Source organism: Schistocerca piceifrons, chromosome 7 (assembly GCF_021461385.2).
Source record: "Schistocerca piceifrons isolate TAMUIC-IGC-003096 chromosome 7, iqSchPice1.1, whole genome shotgun sequence".
In the NCBI taxonomy this organism is placed as follows: domain Eukaryota; kingdom Metazoa; phylum Arthropoda; class Insecta; order Orthoptera; family Acrididae; genus Schistocerca; species Schistocerca piceifrons.
Genome location: NC_060144.1, coordinates 439855705 through 439875132, shown reverse-complemented (window position 1 = coordinate 439875132; position 19428 = coordinate 439855705). Strand labels below are relative to the sequence as shown.

At 38.6% G+C, this 19428-nt stretch overlaps 1 protein-coding gene across 2 annotated transcripts in view; it reads right to left on the bottom strand.

Moving 5' to 3' along the window:
- The window catches only part of LOC124805178 (vascular endothelial growth factor receptor kdr-like), a 511639-nt gene that overhangs the window by 99121 nt on the left and 393090 nt on the right, over nucleotides 1–19428 (bottom strand). For both annotated transcript variants that reach the window (XM_047265665.1, XM_047265666.1), the window contains exons 6-10: nucleotides 16160–16302; nucleotides 15776–15962; nucleotides 9081–9383; nucleotides 3428–3585; nucleotides 865–1027 (exon numbers count right to left, since the gene is read on the bottom strand). In XM_047265665.1, the coding sequence (XP_047121621.1) occupies nucleotides 865–1027; nucleotides 3428–3585; nucleotides 9081–9383; nucleotides 15776–15962; nucleotides 16160–16302 (954 nt within the window). The remainder of the gene's footprint in view (nucleotides 1–864; nucleotides 1028–3427; nucleotides 3586–9080; nucleotides 9384–15775; nucleotides 15963–16159; nucleotides 16303–19428) is intronic.

Sequence of the window (19428 nt, the reverse complement as noted above, 5' to 3'; positions counted from 1 at the left end):
CTAGGAAGCCTAATGGCACATCTAACATGTTCAATATACATGAATGGTTTATCAGATAGAATCAACACCACTATAATACCATCACTGATGACACTGTTGCATACAGAAAAGTACTGCAATTGGATTCTGATGACATTTCCACGTGTAATGAATTGTAGTTACCTTTAAATGGCAATCAAAGGGGCTCAGCCAGAAAACAATAAGCTCACAACAAAATTAATAATCTGTGAGCATGAATGAGAACATGAATTTAAGAATTATAACTTAAAAAAGTTAATTTCCTTTTTGTGAAGTTAATATTGCTTATTACTGTCAAAGCATGACAGCCAGCAGGTGTAATCCGTAATGTAAACAAAATAATTATTTTATTTGATGTACTAACTGATGACTTACAGCATTATGGCATGATTAGTTGGAAGTCACGTTAAAATGAAACTCTGGAAAGAAATTCTGAAGATTCAGGGAAAAAAAGGAAAAAATCTGTGGTGCAGTATGTAACTTCAAAAAATTTAATGTTTCGTTACAGGCATTGAAAGTTACTTTAGGTAGTTACCACAAAGAAAAAAAAAATCTTTGCCACCAGAAGAAGCACAACTGATAAATACAAATTTAAGAAACACTGTTGAGTCTCAGGCTTCTTAATTTTTTCTAAAATTTGTTCTAAAAAAAAAAAAAAAGGTAGTTTGAATAAATGTTAGTGAAAAGAGTAATCCATTGTTAGGCCAGGTCAGGACAGAAAAATGAGTAACAGTGGAGTAACAGGCTACATTAGAACTAATAACTATGAGCTCAACTGTGCCCACAATTTAACTCTGAAGACCTAGTGGTTTCAACATAATTCATTCAATTTTTTAAATTACCCACCAGTGATGATGATCTGTGTTTTCTCTGTGTCACTTCCATACTTATTAGCAGCAATGCATTCCACTGTTCCAGACACTGTAGCATTCAGCTGCAGTTCTGAAATTGTTTCATATCCATCCTCTTCATCCTCTTCACTGACAATATAATTTTTGAAATTTTCATTCTGTAAATCAAATTTAAATTCATTGAGACATGTATTTAACTTTCCTTCGAGATCAGTAATAAAACCTAGAAATTAACTAAATTGAATTATTTATAATCACAAAAATAATGAATGAATGAATGTATGTATGTATGTTTGTATGTATGTATGTGTAGTTCACTGTTCCATCTATAATTCTGTGCTCAAACCAAAATTTCCAGTGATATTTGTTGCACTTTATGAATTAAACAGCTGCTTCATTTTTCTGTGATTCTGTTTATTAAACAGAAACACACAGTTCTATGGAATTTCAACAGCAATGGAAACTTACATTCTTCACATATCTAAATTTAAATGCAGATTTATCTTTTAACCACACCTTCATATCCAATTTGATGATATTTATTCTGATTAAGTTTTCTAAACAGCTGAACTGTACATAATAAACACATATCGTTCACACCCTTACATCTTGATAACGAATAAGAAAGCAAATATGAAATAATGACATCTACCTACAGTTTTATTCCTCAGATGGTGTGAAGAATCACAAACAGGTCCTCACAAGTCCAAATAAATAAATAATGGGAAAATGGTAAAAGTAGTATGTGATGAATGTTTGTGATACTAATAGATTATATAGATGTAGCACAGTACATACAAGTTTTAAAATTATAAAAGGCTCAAAATAACTTTGACACACAATAGTAAAAGGAAACAGCAATGCAACTGGTTTACAGAATGGTGAATTAAAATTAAGAGAATTATACAGTCACTTATAGAACCTAACCAACTAGTTATGACAATTACTACCAACCATAACATTTAATTCAGCTGTTAGTGCACATTGGTGCCAAGAGATTTCAGTAAGGGCAATTATGTATGGCTTTTTGCACAATTGGAATTTAATATAATGATACTGATGGTCACCATTCAACAAAGCTTAGCAAAATGAAAACATGCTCTTCATACATTGAAAACAAAGTAAATGATTTTCATCGTAAGTGACAACATGAAAAAACCTGAGTTCTCCTATTGCTACCTTGCCACCTTTACAACATTCTTCCTTTTTTTCTATTCTATTCGATACTGGGAGGAAAAACACCTTCGGATCAAGCAACACGTGCATCAAAACCACTGAGAATTCACTACTTCACACTGCTGGTACACTTGCTGTACCTGTAGTTTGGAATGAATACCAGTTTCCTTTCTACGCGATGTTCTTGTCGGGCCTATAAATTTGTATGTCTTTGCTGTAATAATACTTCAATACTGCTCTGCATGTCCGCAGCTAGTGGTCTTGCGGTAGCGCTCTCAATTCCCGCGCACAGGGTCCCGAGTTCGATTCCCGGCGGCCTCGAGATAACTGGGTTTTGTGTGTCTTTCATCATCATTCATCCTCATTCACTCGCAAGTCGGGCATAGTGGGATTAAAGAACTTGTTGAGCGGCGGCCGAACCGCCCCACGAGGGGTCTACCGGCGACCAATGCTATACGCTCATTATTGTTTTTATTATTATTATTATTATTCTGGATTTACAATGTGAGTAAATTATTATTATTATTATTATTATTATTATTATTATTATTATTATTATTATTATTATTTACTGCTCTGCATCAATTGAAAATGGTTTATATCTTATGCCACCAAGTTTAACATTATTTTGTAACGTTAAGGATGAGAAATGTACAGCTGGAGGATGACCTGTCTTTGATCTGTAAGTTCTCGTCTTGCCTTAAGAAATGGAACGGTGATGAACTGCAGAAAAAAATGGTACTCCCAAAATATGAACAACAAAAAAGTTTATTTTCATCTTAGAAAAGTAATGTCCGTTTTATTCTGATTAAAATGTTAGCAATAACTGAAGACTTCCTCCCAATTTTTGTACTGTAGCTTGACAAAACATAAGACACACTCAGTTTTCATAATCATGTTTTATTAGGAGACTGATAATGAGAATAATAGTGTGTGTTCTGTGATTACCTCCAAGACGAAATGTTGATATGTTTGAACATGCAATGCAGCAAACAGAAAAATCAAGCAGACAAATCTGCAAATGACCCCTCCTTCCCCCCAATGACAACCCCTTCCCCCTTTTCACCACCACCTCTTCCCAGTTTTCTGCAAAGACAAAGTTTCCCTTAGTATGATAATGGTTCACTGACACTCAGAACATTCTAGCTATAACACAGAATCTGCAACGTATTGTGTTTCTCAAAAAACAACTTACAATGCAATATTCAGTAACTCAATGGTTGAGTTTTAAGATATTTGTTTTGAATGTGTATCTGAGAAAAATCTCAACACAGTCCTTTTAATAAAGTGCAGATTTTATACAATGGTTCAGCATTTACTCCAATATTGATACAACTAATTAATGAAAAGCTATGGAAGTAATATTTATGGAGGTTACTTACATTGATGGCCATTCTCTCCTTACCCTCTGGCTGAAAAAACCAAGTCACATTTGGGCTTGGCCTTCCAAGAATAGTGGCATTTACTTTGGCACTTGCTTTCTGAGATGGTTTATACAAAAATTTCAGTGGATATTGTGGCATGTAGACATGAGGTTTTCCTGAAAACATGGACAATGTTAGCTCAGAAAGCTCACAATACATTGCAATTGCATTGCACCTCCTCAGAATTACTTTCATAACTTTAATGTATTATTCCAGTTTCCATTTTTCTTCAAACTCTCAAAAATGTGAGTCTTAATCACAGCATAACCCACCGAGTCCAGTGGACTTCTTTCATTACTAGCCGCTGTATTTTTAATGACCCAATGATGCACCACCTAATTAACTTATGATGGGTTGTTAATTGTCACTTGGTCATTGTGACTGGAGTATGGCACCCAATGGGGCATGATATACAGCACCCGCTAGTCCCCATCTCTGCTCACAACGTTGCCCGTGTCTTACTACCTGGAGGCGAGCATCATTTGTATCCTTGTTCTTTCAGTATTTATTTTTCTGCAGTTTTTTTCTTACTTTTGAAATATAAAATAATTGCAGTATTTTAGGAAGAATGGAAACAGAAGATACGAATGAAGAGACTGCATTGCTGCCATCATCAGTTTTGTGTGTGTGAATATGATCGAGACACTGACCACCAGTCTCAATACCTTCATTAAGTTACATTAATAAAGGCTAAACTAGAAGTTATATAGACTAGAGGTTGTCTGCTATTTAATACCACTTGCTTTATAAATTAGTCACACACTGGAGATGCACATTGCCCTGTTGCGCCAGATACGTAGCTGGCACTCATTATACTTGCTACATGCTGATGCATCGCCATTTTTCCTCTTACCAAGTGTTGCCATTTGGTTGTTATTTGTTTAGTTCTTGTTCAGTGTTTACATTATATTATTAACTGTTACTTTCTAGTATCTAATTTATAAATTACTGCCTATTGTAAGGCTATTATAATGCAGCAAAGCTGTTGAGGAATTGTGTTGATCGGTTTTCTTCCACCCTTTGGGCTCTGTCTGCCTGCTACATGTAGGCCTGCTGCCTTGTTTGTGTATACTTCTCAAATGTGATTTTAGATATCTTGTTTGCCAAGATGTTTAGCTGTGTCCACTGTTCTTCATTTTTGATTATGCTATGGATGTCGAGTTCTGTGTTGCCCTAGTCTATTTGTAGTTCATTTCTGATATTTGTGTACTGTCCACATAAGATGACTGTATCTGCTGGGGAACCACCTTCCTTGTCCTCGTCTGACTGCTGCCTCATTACTGATCAGTGTCAGTCTATGTGTCCAGGCACTTGCAGCAGATCACAGTACTTATTGGAAGACGGTACAATGCAAGTTCTTGTGATTGATAGAGGTAGTCTGTAGTGTTCTTAATTTAGCCTTGCCAATTTGTGGAGTACTTTTTTTCTGCTTTGTTTGTTGCTAGTTTCATGTGTTCATGGAAGTTCACTTTCTTATCACTGCATACACTATGGATTGCTACAGTTGTTTAAGCACATTGTGCCCCGAGTGTGGTTTATTGCTATAGCTGTTCGCAGCTATGTGCTTGTGGTGAACTGCTGTAGATGTTTTGAAACATTTTGTAGTGGTGGAACACAAACCCTGTTTGTTTGCAGCAGTGTGGGCAAACTCACCACAGTTAATTATTTGTTCTAAATCCAATGTAAGAAATTTTAATGCACAGTACACAACAGTTGTCAGTTTGTTATCAGAGGATACTCATCACAAATAGTTTGCTGTGGAGATGGAGAGATGGGTAAACGACTAGTGGGTGCCCTGGAGGAACATAGCTGTGTGTAGTACTGGAGTGGGAGCAGGGAAGGGGTAGGTAGGTGGAGAACTGGGACTAGCATAGGCTGATGACAGGGGGTTACAGGAATGAGGTGATGTCGTACGGCGAGTTGCCGCCTGCACACTTCAGAAAAGCTGGTGTTGGTAGGAAGGATACAGATGGTGCAGCCTGTGAAGCACTCACTGAAGTAAGTGAAGCACATCATGATGGGCAGTGTGTTCAGCAACTGGGATGTCCAACTGTCTATTGGTCACAGTCTGGCAGTGGCCATTCATACAGATAGACAGCTTTTAGTTGCCTTGCCCATGTATAAAACAGCACAGTGCTTGCAACTTACTGTGGACTACATGGTGCTTTTACAGCTGGCCCTGCCTATGATGGGATAAGACACACTGGTGACAGGACTGGAGAAGGTGGTGATGGGAGGCTGTATGGGGCAGGTCTTGCATCTAGGTCTATTGCAGGTATCTGAGCCATGGCTCAATTGATTTGGAGAAGAGGTGGAGTGGAGACGGACAATGATATTATGTAGATTTGGTGAGTAGCAGAGTATCACTGTGGGAAGGATTGGGAGGGTAGGCAGTAGGATATTTCACTTCACAGCATGAAAAGTGGTTGTCAAAACCCTGGTGGAGAATATTTTGTAATATTGTTATTTCATCATGGACTTTGTATTGTTTAATACGCAGGAATTTAGTCAATGACAGTCCATTTAGTGAAAAGATTAATTATTTTCAATAATTTACCTTTCAAATTGTTGAAGTTTCTCTAATTTGCATTATCAGAGATAACTGCCTTAAGCCTGTACATAATAGTTGGATGCAAAATGCGGCACCAGCACGATACAATTCAAATATTCTGCAAACAGCAACTGTGCAGCCAACCAACGCAGGCCACCTGCAGTGGGCCACATATCTTGTGCACATGGCACAGCATCCACTGTACAATCTACTGGAGCTGTCGTATTTGTAAGTGCAGGGCAGCAGACACTCACTCTCTCACACTGTGTTCATACTTTGCTAGTATCAGTACCTGGATTGTTCGTAAGTATGTGTCTACATTCCAAACTGTTTTTCACTCATATGTGGAAGAAAAATAAACTTTGGTTCATTGTGGCCGTGCTGTTATTTGCACCTTACAGTATGATACAACTGGCGACAAGCATGGGGTTCACTTCTGCGTGTTCAGTCCATTTGGTTGTTACTTCGGGTCTACTGTCAATGGAGTCACTGCTCCAATCTTTCCTTGAGTAGCAGCAGGCTCTTATGGTTGCTATCATGAACTTGTTGGTCCACACCATCAGCATACCTGCCACCCCTATCCCCCTTACGATTATGAAACTGAAGACTGGTAGGCTTACGAGAAGAGGCTTCAGCAACACTTCCTCGCTTTTGATGTCATTGTTGCAAACTTTTTAATTCTCTGTTCTTTTGTTGTATTTGCCTTCAGATCTAAAAGTTAGCCCTGCTCCAAGAACCTGCATCACTTTTGTTCAGCAAACTATGTAAGATGTAGTCAAATTATCACTTTAAACCCATGCATGTCATTGGATCATGTGTAGAATTCTATCTTTGTCATGAACAGCACCACCAGTCCTACCAGGCTTGGGCAGTCAAACTCCACAACCTCAGTCACAAATGTTAGTTCGTGGCTGATGCTCAGCATGATCCCTATGCAGATTCTATGGTCTGTGACGCTATCATTCTGTTGGACCCTGACAAGGTGGTCTGTCAACGAGCACTACAGTGCAACAATTCATCTTTGGCTGAAGTGTTAAGTATTGCTACATCTTCTGAGGTATACCGTGATGCTGGTGCTCAGACTGAGGCATGGTGTGCCAGCGCCATGGTGGCTCCTGTTCCTGGTCATAGGCAATCAGTTGGTTCTCAGAGGATGGCAAGGTGGAATCAGTACAAAAACAGCCTCCTCGCTGCACTGGACAGTGACATACCAAATAGCAGCAGCGCTCCTATATTGCCCATACTGTTTCATGCCATATGACAGGTCCACATGCCCTAAGCACATGGCAACTTGCAGCAACTCTACGAGCTGAGGACATATAGTGAGAGCGTGCACGCGTGTCATTCCCAGCCCCCTCCTGCAGGCATGGACATTGATGTTAATTGCATGCCCCCAGCAATTAAGTGGAGCAACTCATGGAGGGGATGAGCCAACATGGCCACAACTGGAATAAAGTGCTGGTAGTAAGCAAACTGTCTATCGTAGTTCAGGCTTGCTTGGCATTTGGCGAGTTACAACAAGCAGCCTATTGCAATTTTGGGGAAATTTATGGTTCCCACCATATATAAATCTGTGGTTTGTTCCTTGACTTTTTTGGCAGTGGGTGATCACGGTGCTGTAAATTTTTTTGGTCTGGATGCTTTCAATGCATTTGGTTTTTCCATTTTGGATATGGTTCACCTCATCTCAAACCTGGTCCCTTACCAGCAGTTAGGTTCTCTATGTTATAAGTTATCGTTTTTTCTTGGATGTTTTAGGTTGTGTCACTAATTTTATGGCCCTCATTACCCTGAAACCAATGGCACACCCACACTTGTTCTTTGTGCGCTCCTTTCCAGTGGCTTTACATGATCAAATGAAATCTGAACTGGACAGACTGGCATGACTGGGGGTCACGCAGCCTGTTACATCAAATGGCAAGTTTAAATTTTCAGTTAACACTTCATCTATCATTGACACTTATCATTTGCCTTTCAGAACAACTCGCAACATTCATACCAGGGTGCATCAACTACCTCAATGACATCATCTCGACTGGAGCATCCACAAAAAAGCATTTACATATGCACCTCGTTCACGGTCTTACACACTGCAGGGTTGAAACGCAGCTTAGTCATCCATTGTGTATTTGGAATTTGAGGTTTCTCAGGATGGCGTTAAGCATTTACGTCATGTCACCACAGTTACAGCTCTGCCTTGCACTACTATGTCAAAGAACTTCAAGCATTTTTACATAAGATTGCTTACTATCACCACTTTATTCCAGTTGTGGCCATGTTGACTCATCCCCCCCATGAGTTGCTCCACAAGGACATTCCTTTCCAGTGGATGCTGGCCTACAAGTGCACACTTATGCTTTTGAAATCTAAATTACAGTCTGCTCCTTGTTTGGCTACTTTCAATCCTGGCCACCACTTGGTTTTGGCTACGGATACTTCTCAGTGCAGAGTAGAGTTTCCTCTCTCACATGAATATGAAGATGGTTCCAAATGTCTGACAGCTTACGTGTCAAGAATACATTTCCTGGCTCCTTTGTCTCCTGATGTGACTCCAGAGGATTTTAGTAAATGAGGATTGATCACTGACATTGTTTACAGGACAAGGGTTCGAAATCTAATAGATTTAAGCAAGCACCTCTGATGCTTAAGAACATGTGGTGGGAAGTGGAGTATTGTTTCAATATCTGTAGCACTACAAACAGGGCCCACACTGAACTTTGTCAACAAGTATAAAAATGTGGGCACTCCTGTGTACCATGTTATAAATCTCAATAGCTGCTGATATATAAAAAAATGTCGTTTTCTACCTCTAGCCCAGATGACCATGAGACAACCATGTTTTTTTGGGAAAACTGGATCATAGTCTCTAATTAGGAAACATAACTAACAGTTAAAAATAATTTTTTATATCAAAACTGATACTTAAATATTGCTATTAATGTCATTAGATATTTCTATCAAAATTTACGTAAATTAATGAATCATTCCCCCAATTAAATACATACAAATGAAGTAAATCTGCTTAACAATAATCTCATATGTTGCTTTTTCTGTACTTACCAAGCACAATAAGTTTCAGTTTCAGTTCTTCAGTGAAATTTTCATTTGTTGCACGCATTTCGTAAGTACCTCTATCTTCAATAGTAACCTGTTTTATTTCCAGTATAGACTGTTTCCCATTATATTTGGTTGAAACAATCATTCTAGATGAATTGTTGATTACATCATCATTCTTGTACCACGAAAACTCAGGCTGTGGATGTGCTTCAACAGTGATGACCCACTTCAAGTTCTGTCCTTCAACAACTTCCATATTAGTTTTGTTCCCATTTACTGTCAAGTTTATGTAAGCCTCATTCCTTTCTGAAAAATAGACATGTTTAAGCAAAGCTGCATAAAAATATCCATAGAAATGGACTATTTACAATGAAACGTGTAAATCATATTGATCCATAATCAGAGTGTACTGCCACTTGTAAACTGTTAGACAAGGACCTTAAGCTATTCTAATGATGAGAACAGGCAAATGAGCAAGACAAAGGGAACAAGCACGTTGAGTATCATGGAGACAAATAATGAAGACAAACAAATGGTTAGAAAAAGAGACAGCAGTTTACTGTGCGACTCTGCCAAATAAAAACAGAATAATGATTGAGAGATGAACCAATGGATTTACTGAATCACAAGAATAAAGACAGATACAGATCAATATTGATTGGGATGTAACTAAGCCAAAATAGATAGCAACTAGAAATACAGAATTGAATGAAAAAGTATGTACAGAGAAGAAACCATGTACAAGGAGGAGGTAGAAAAATACATTTCCACTACTTCTAGATTTTCACTTATGCCTTATTTTATGACTATGGCATTTCGCAAAGAAAATATTTACCTACATCTGTAAATACACGGTCCTATTACACAGTACACTAATATTTGTCATGCAGCTGTACACGAACACTGCTACTTGCCATGTAGTTGACAGAAATATCCAATAAACAAATCCATGTAACAACAAAAACAACCAATTATTGATAAAATTATTTACTTGGATAGAAAAAAAAAAATCTACTCATCATGCTGTGGAAGAACACACATAAAAGACTGTTGTGATTGGGAAGTTTTCAGAGCCAGTGGCTCCTCCTCCAGGTACAAGGGTTGAAGAGGAAGGAAGAAGGGTGAAAGAAAAGGACTGGGAAGGTCTAGGAAAAGTGGTAGATTTCGGTAAAGTCAACCAGAACCATGGGTCAGGGGACACTTGTCATACGGGATGAGAAGAAAAGACTGATTGTTGGGGTCTGCATAGGACGAGATTTGAAAACCTGAGAGCTTAAAAGGTGGAACATAGGATAATATGCCGACCGAGATTACTGCTTAAACATCACACACGAGTTAATACGAGTGGGAAACTAAGTGCATTGTACATAACATGTAGAAAACTAAAACTGAGTGAAGCAGGGAGTAGTTACAGTGAAGAAAAGCTGAGATGGAAGAAATTAACATAAATTAAGGCTCAGGTGGGTGGCGAGAACCAAGGACATGTTGTAGTACCAGTTCCCACCTGCAGAGTTCTGAGAAACGTGTGTGTGAGGAATCCAGATGGCGCATGTGGTGTAACAAATGCCAGGGTCACGAATGTCATTTTGTAGAGCATTCTCTGCAACAGGATATCGCAAGTTGCCAGTAAATACCTTCTGCCTATGTCCATTCATCCGAATTGATAATTTGGTGGTAGTCTTGCCGATGTAGGAGGCTGAACAGTGTTTACATAATAGCTGGTATATGACATGTATCGTTTCACAGGTGGCTCTCCCTTTGATAGTTATGTCTTGCCAGTTACAGAGCTTTTACAGGTGGTGGCAGGAGTGCATAGGGCAAGTCTTGCAGTAGGGATGGTCACAGGGGTAGGAGCCATTGGGTAGGGAGACGGGTGCCGAAGGAGCATAGGGTTTGACAAGAATATTGTCGAGATTGGGAGGGCGACAGAAAGCTATTCTATGTGTGGTGGGCAAACTTTCAGACAGAATGGATCTCATTTCAGGGCACGATTTTAAAAAGTCATGTCTCTGTCAAAGTAACTGATTAACACATTCCAGACCAGGATAATGCTGAGTCATCCACGGTGTGCTCCGAAGCTGTTTTGTGGAGGGATCAGCCGTACCAGTATCGGATGTGATGGCGCGGAAAATCTGCTTTTTAACTAGGCTGGTGAGGTAATTACGTGAAGTGAAGGCTGAGGCGAGAATGGTGGTGTATTGCTGTAAATAGTCTGCATCTGAACATATACGTTTGCCTCGAATGCCAAGGCTGTATAGGAAGGTACGTTTGACATGGGAAGGATGGCAACTGTCAAAATGTAAGTAGGCCTACTTTTGTTTGTTGGTATGTTTAATGTGGACGCAAGTGTGTATCTCGTCTTCAGTGAGGACGAGATCAACACCAAGGAAAGTGGCAAGGGATTCAGAATAGGACCATGTGAAATTTAATTGGGAGATGATATTCAGAAATTCCAGGAATTTTAGCAGGTCAGCATCACTATGAGTCCACGTGGTAAAGATGTCATCATGTATCTATACCAAACCAGAGGCTGAAGACTTACGGATCCCAGGAAAGCCCCTTCCAAGCAACCCATGAAAATGTTGGCATAGGAAGGAGCCATCCTGGTTCCCATGGCCGTACCCCTGATATGTTTGTTTGTCTGCCCCTCAAAGGTGAAGTAGTTGCTGGTAAGTATAACGTTGATTGAAGTGAGTAGAAAGGACGTCAAAGGGTTGGAATCAGGTGGGTGCTGACTGAGAAAATGTTCAGCAGCAGACAGACCATGTATGTGGGGGATGTTGATATAGACGGAGGTGGCATCAATGGTGACAAGCAATTTGTGTCGTGGGAGTGGGATGGGCACAGATTTCAGACGATCTAGGAAATGGTTGCTATCTTTGATGTATGAGGAGAGTTTTGCACAATGGGTTGCAGGTGTTTATCAACTAAGGCTGATATTCATCCTATAGTTGCTGGCTTCAAAGCACCCACCGAACGTGTATCTGCCATAGCTGATCTCCCTATCCTATGGTTCCTACCCCTGTGACAATCCCCACTGCAAGACTTTCCCCATGCACCCTCCTACCACCACCTATAATAGCCCTGTAACTGACAAGACATATACTATCAAAGGGAGAGCCACCTGTGAAACGATACATGTCATATACCAGCTATTATGTAAACACTGTTCAGCCTTCTACATCAGCATGACTATCATCAAATTATCAATTCAGGTTAAGGGGCACAGGCAGTAGGTATATACGGGCAACTCGCAATATCCTGTTGCAGAGCACACACTCATGACCTCGGCACCTGTTTCACCACACGCACCATATGGATTCTTCCCTCAGACATCTGTTTCTCAGAACTCCACAGGTGGTAAGTAGCACTACAACGTGTCCTTGGTTCTCGTCACCCACCTGGCCTTAAATTACGTTAATTTCTTCCGTCTCAGCTTTCCTTCAGTGTAACTACTCTCTGCTTCACTCAGTTTTATTTTTCTACAACTTTCATTGTCTTTCCAGTCTATTTTTCGCTGCTCCTCTCCCACCTCCATTACGTACAATGCACTTGGTTTTTCACTCTTATTAATTCATGCTTGATGTTTATGCAGTAATCTCTGTCTAAATATTACCCTGTGTTCCACGTTTTAAGCTCTCAGGTTTTCAAATGTCATCCTATGCAGTCCCCAATAGTCAGTCTTCCTTTCTCATCCCGTACGGTAAGTCTCTCCTGACTCTCGGTTCTGGGTGACTTTCCCAAATCTCTCTCTTTTCCTAGACCTCTCCAGTCCTTTTCCTTCCTCCTTCTTCCTTCCCCTTCAACCCTTGTACTTGAAGGAGCCACAGGCTCTGAAAGCTTCCCAATCACAACAGTCTTGCGTGTGTGTTCTCCCACCGCTTGGTGAGTATATCTCATCAATAAACAAATCTACTTGAAAAATGTGTGTGTGCCTAATACCATATCTGCGCATGTCGTAACATGGTTGAAAATTATATTTACTGTCAGTAACAACACACATTAAGGTGTCAATGCACCAGGAAATGACTAAGCACCCCAGCATTCTTAACATGCTTCTGAAAGACATAACAGTTATCCATTTTACACAATATTTTTACAGCTCATGTTTGCTAAATAAGCCCTTTATTTACTTTAATTAACTGACCAAGAAAATAATAATGGGTTGGAGAAAAAAAGAAAAGGGGTAGCACTTCTTTCTTTCAGTTAACACAGTGAGAAATGTTGTCAAGGGCAATACACAATGAAATGAGATTCTTCATTAGTTTATGTGTGTGTTTCACTTAGTATATGACAATGTATATTGCTTGTTCTGAAGAGGTCATTATTTGCATGTTCGAAACTGCACAGCAGTAGTCTTCATGAGAAAAAACCTTTGACTGCTGTAGACAAGTTAACTTGTCATGCTCCACTGTTCCCCAGGTGCTGAGAATGTGTTTAAATGTGGCTCATGGGTTTTATTTTTGGTGCTATTCATGTGTTCCAATGTCTCTCAGTGTTTTGAATGAGCTACGTCATATATCTTGGTAAATAAAAAAGTTTCAATTATTTACCATACAACATGTGTGCCTCTGTGTGCTATTGTTTGCAAAAAGACTTCATTTTAATACTTTTATGAATGATGATAATTGTTACGACCACGATTCCCCATGCACAGGGATGGAATTGGGCATGTCACACGCAACTGCCTGGCAGATATAAAAATAATAACTCATGAACATACTAAGATACAAATCTTCTCTCAATTTTAAATAAAATTTCGATACCTTATGTACATTTCAAAAACGTCAGTTTGTGAGCCGAAATCAATAATATGCAATGAGTTTTTTCCTCTATGAACTCCGGAAGTTTGTGCAATGATTTACTTAATTTTATGCAGTACAGTGACTAGACAAGTGATGAAAAGAAACTCAGTCCATTATCAAACAAAGATATCAGACTGTAAAATGTTCTCTTACAATCGGATGATAAATATTTCATAGTGACCAGAATGATGTCTCAGCATATGTAGAAGCGTATGGCAATCAGAACAGTGACAACAAAGCCACACTCGACACAGAACGCGGAGAACACATCTGGCAGCATAAGGGCTATGACTAAGTGTTAGCTGTGAACAATTCATGGGCCTGTTCAACCATCTGAACTGTATCTTCCCCTTGATTAGCATCTTTGTGCCATCAGCTAACATTACGGTTATAGAACCATCCTTTCAAGTCATTCTGGGCTCAGTATAGATCTTGTGGGAACCTATCTATCACATTCACCCACTGAACTTACTTTGATGCATATCACACAGTCTGCTAATGAGACACTCAACTGTTATGAAGGTAAGGTACCATCCACTAAAGAGGGATGCAATTCATTCCATAACTTATTTGTGTGTTAAGTACAATTTTGTGATCCACCCGATAAAAAGCTTTGACAAGGTCACAAAAGCAGGATAAACTTTTCTTGTTCAGCTCTGCTGGTACCTCAGGTTTGAGGTTTTACATTGCTGTCCCTGAGAAGAGTCATTTACAAATGCCAATCTGAAAGGTAGTTAACAACTTTTGCTTGGTTAATGAGTCAGCATCAGAGTTGTGCAACTACCATAGGCTACCGCAGAGTATCATGAAGTCTTGCTGCTGTGAAGGGTGCTGGTCAAGTATTAGCAACAACTGGTTGTGGCTAATGTCCATCACTTTTGTTCCAGTTTCAGCACTTCCTACAATTTTGGGCTGTGACTTCTACTTCAGGTTCGCCAATGGTTTTAACCGTTACACTTCCTCAATGTGCTGGCCAAAAGGAAAGTTGGTATGTTTTGTAGAACGTTGTGCATAGGATGCCTGCTCACACTGACTTGTCTCTACAAGCCAATAGTTTTCACCATCCTGCTCAGAATGAAGGTGTACTTTGCACCTCGGTTCACAGGGCCCATGTTGTTTCAGAGCCTGAGAGTTTGTCAGCTGTGTTAGCCAATCTGAAGGTCACTTTTCATCAGAATGGATGTGCTGAATGACAAATCAGATTTATGTTGCACTATCAACCTACCACACACCGTGCGAGTGATGATAATACCAAGCTGGTTCCAAAGTCTACGGCCTTTCTACGCAGGGAACATTTCAATAAGACTAGTCATATTTTGTGGAGACTTGATGTGCAATGGGTTTTCTGACAACCACATAAGATTAGGGACTTTTACATAGTTAAGGATGATAGTGGTCTGCGTAAAGCAGGCATGTATTTTATTCCTTGCAGTTGTGGCACATCACTATTGGTTTGACTATTCGGACCATAAAGGATCAGTGCCCTGAGCTTAAGTGTCACAAAAACTTATAACAGCCACGCAAATCTGTTATTGCAGAACATTGTCTTGGTACCTTTCATCCTATGGAACGTAACACAGATTCCGACACACACTTCCAGCTACTGAGGTAGTGTTATTATGGAAGTAGTTGAAATTAAATTAGCAAGTAACCTTGTAAATCGAGATGGATGTTTTTGCTTAAATTCTGCCATGGAATTCTGCTTTCTCTCTTGCCAAAAGACACAGTGGAATAGGGTTAACAATGCTCTCCACTAGTTTGGTGTTTGCTATGTAAATGTATTTAAAACATACATGGCAGTTCAAAATTTCAGCTACAATAATTTTCAATCAATCTGATGCCAATAATGTTTTAAGAAAGTAGATAAAAAATATGTTAGTAAAATCTACTTACTAAAAATTTTCAAATATATCGTTTCACTGTTGATATTTTTTGCATGATCTTTCACTTTACAAGTGTAGTTCCCTGTGTCTTCCAATTTTGCATTAAATATTTTTAATTTTCTTCTTCCTGTTGTTAAATGGTGCCCAGGGCTCATTGGAGGCTCTATCTCTATTTTTTCTACTGTGATACGTTCACTCTGTTAAGAAACAAGAGTCAAAAAATCAAATATGGGTGCAAAATTTCAAAATGCTGTATCATATCAGAACACCATTATACATTATTTATATTTATAAAAAATTATTTCATCATTACATTATTTGTAGCTTCCCAAGTCCCTCTCCACAGATTAAAGATACAACAAATTAACTAGAAGAGAATTTAAACGCTGCTCACCTCATTTGGAACTATCCATTCCAAATCATACCTTGTTGAAGTGGGTACAGTAATTCTACACTCTATAGTCACATTCTCACCAACTTTCACGTGTTGCAAATGGGTCTCATCAATGGCTGGTCTTGCTACAGAATCTGCATGTTCTGTAGAAACAACAGACAATAAATTGGCAGATGTGCACATTATTATGAAAAAATGCATCACATGGACAGAATATTTCTGCAAGAAGGATGAAAAAGTAAACACCAATAAAGACAATACATGACTAAATTAATAAAATTGAGAAAAATAAAAATAACACGAGGGTAATCCCAAAAGTAAGGTCTCCTATTTTTTTTATAAGTACATAGACCTGTTTATTTCTACAATGGTTTACATTAGTTTACAGCTTGAACATTTAGCTATTTTTCGACATAATCACCATTTTTGTTGATTCATTTTTGTAGATGCTGTGGCAGTTTTTGTATGCCCATGTAATACCAGCTCGCTGCCATGCTGTTCAAAGAGTTATGAACCTCTTCTTTCACCTCGTCATCGGAGCTGAATCACTGAGACCACAATTAACGCTGACAGGTACTGTGAGACTCTGAAAAAACTTAAACGGGCAATTCAGAACCGGAGAAGAGGAATGTTGAGCAAGGGCGTACACATTCTCCATGACAACGCTCGCCCACACATCGCTCTGCTAACAGTTGCTCTCCTGCAACAGTTTCAGTGGAAAATAATCACCCACCCACCCTATAGTCCTGACTTGGCACCCAGTGTCTATCACATGTTCCCTTGGTTAAAAGTTTGGCTGGAAAGTGATTCAGCTCCGACGACGAGGAGAAAGAAGAGGTTCATAACTTTCTGAACAGCATGGCGGCGAGCTAGTATGACATGGACATACAAAAACTGCCACAGCATCTACAAAAATGCATCGGCAGAAATGGTGATTATGTCGAAAAGCAGCTAAATGTTCGAGCTGTAAACTGATGCAAACTATTGTAGAAATAAACATGTCTATGTACTTATTAAAAAATAGGATATCTTACTTTTGGGATTACCCTCGTAATAATAAATAAAAATGAGAGGGTAGAGGTTGTATTTAAATCTTGGAAGGTGTCCAGTCAAGATGCATAGATACGTTTGAAAAGAAGTTCCAACCTCCGGAGTTAAGAGAAATTAGAATTGAGTGTTGGGATTAAAATAGCTCATGCAGCATAGTAAAGCACTCGGGTCCCTTAATTTATGCAATGGAGAATTTTCAACAACTTGGTACTGGGGGTCCTTGAAACAAGCACTACTTCAATAGCTCTTAATGGGCTCAGCCAGTCTTGTAACAGACATTCCCATATAAAATGCTGTAGACAACATGTATTGTTTAATGTTTTACTTTGCCTTTTATGTTGTATGATTCACAAGTGTTGCAGCTGGAGTAAGTGGCACTGGCTGGGTGCACAAGACATGTTCAACAGTGGGAATTGCTGCATGAGTAGGAACCGTGGGGTACGGATACTGGTCTGGAAATCTCATTGTTTGATTAGTATGTTAACAAGGTTACATGAGCAACAGTGGATGATGTGGGAGCGATATCAAGAGATTATCTCATTTCAGGGCTTGACCTGTTACAGGAGTTCTTCCCATTCCATTCACAGATTGCTCGTGGGAAGAATGATTGTTTCAATGCCTCTGTGCATGTTGTAATTAATCTAATCTTGTCCTCTAATTCCCTATGCGAGTGACATAGAGTTTTACTATATCCTTTTGTTATCATTACTACTTTGTGATCACTGCTATTTCATTATCTCTCATACTTCTCAAATGCAGAGATAAATAATTTAAAGTGTAATATGCTGCTGACTGACGACCTTCACAAAACCCCATAAAAAATTCGAAGTAATTATTTTCAGCAGTACAGTCATAGAATGATAATGTATTCTAGAACACAGGAGAATGCATTATTTTGGTAATTATCTGTAAAAGTGATTGAGTGCCTATAAAGGATCATGTAGAAAGATGTTTTCTGAACACCACAGTAACAGCTCTCATATGGAAAGAGTTGTCCAGGGAAATGCCAAAAATTTTATTGAATGAGATCTATGTCATATCTTGTCATAATTTCAAGTGATGCAAAGCAAACAGAAATAAATTGTGGTCATTATGAAAACCTGGGAAGGAGTTGCTAACAATTTCATTAGATTTATTTAAGGAGTATAGTAACAGCAATTCCTGGCAAGTAAGAGAGCATAATTAGGACAGATGGTCCCTTAGGCTCCAAAGTTTTGATGTTAGGTGTCCTCTATTAACTTTTTGTGAATTATACACTGTTATACAGACATGACAAATACTTAAGTAAATATTACTTGAATAGAATGTTTTGCAAGTAAAGAATGTTCAAACAATAAGAAACAAACTCTCTGTTCTATGCATTCCATGACTCAAAATAAGGATGTTGGTTTTGTGTCATACTGGAGCATCTATTAAGCTCAATCCTTACAATATTCTTAAATTTTTTACACAAGAAGTAAAATTACAGCTACAGAGATAATTACAGCAAGCAAATTAAAATAAAGAATTGCAGTAACTGTGCATACAATAAAAACCAATTTCTTTGAATATTTAAGACTAACATGCAGCTTCACTTAATTCATGTGAAACTAAAGGTTATAAATTTTGATTTGGCTTCAAGTACTAATGTTAGTTACTGAATATGCATCTTCAAGTTTGAAATACTTGCAGATGCTTATTTTTACTTGCTGCAAAAATAAAACAGAACTAACAACACACATTAGTATTAACAATTTGAATTAATATTAATTAACTTAAAGGTACGTTATTTTATAATTTTAAATGCTCATCTAAAAGAGGAAACATTGTTAATATTTTATGCCAGGGTGGGATAAGACGCCACAACTACAGAAGCAGAACACAAATGCACACAGTTGAAACTTACTCATAACTGAGAGAAAGAAGAACTTTTGTTGGGTATTATTACCATATGTTGCAGTACACGAGCAAATGTCTCCTCTAATTACTTTTTTAATAATGAGCCTGTATCCCACCCTGGGATGAAACATCTGCAATGTGAGAATTTCACAATATACTACTGTTTTGAAAGAGAATGTAAAATTTAATGATATAGAAACATACTGCACTTTTTAATGCTTTTAGAAAGAGTGTGTGCTGGCATTTTTACATTCTGCACCACTTTTTTCCCTTCTCTCCGACCACTAAATTTCTAAGCTCAGATTTTCATTCTTCAAGGTTTTTCAACTAATGTAATGCCT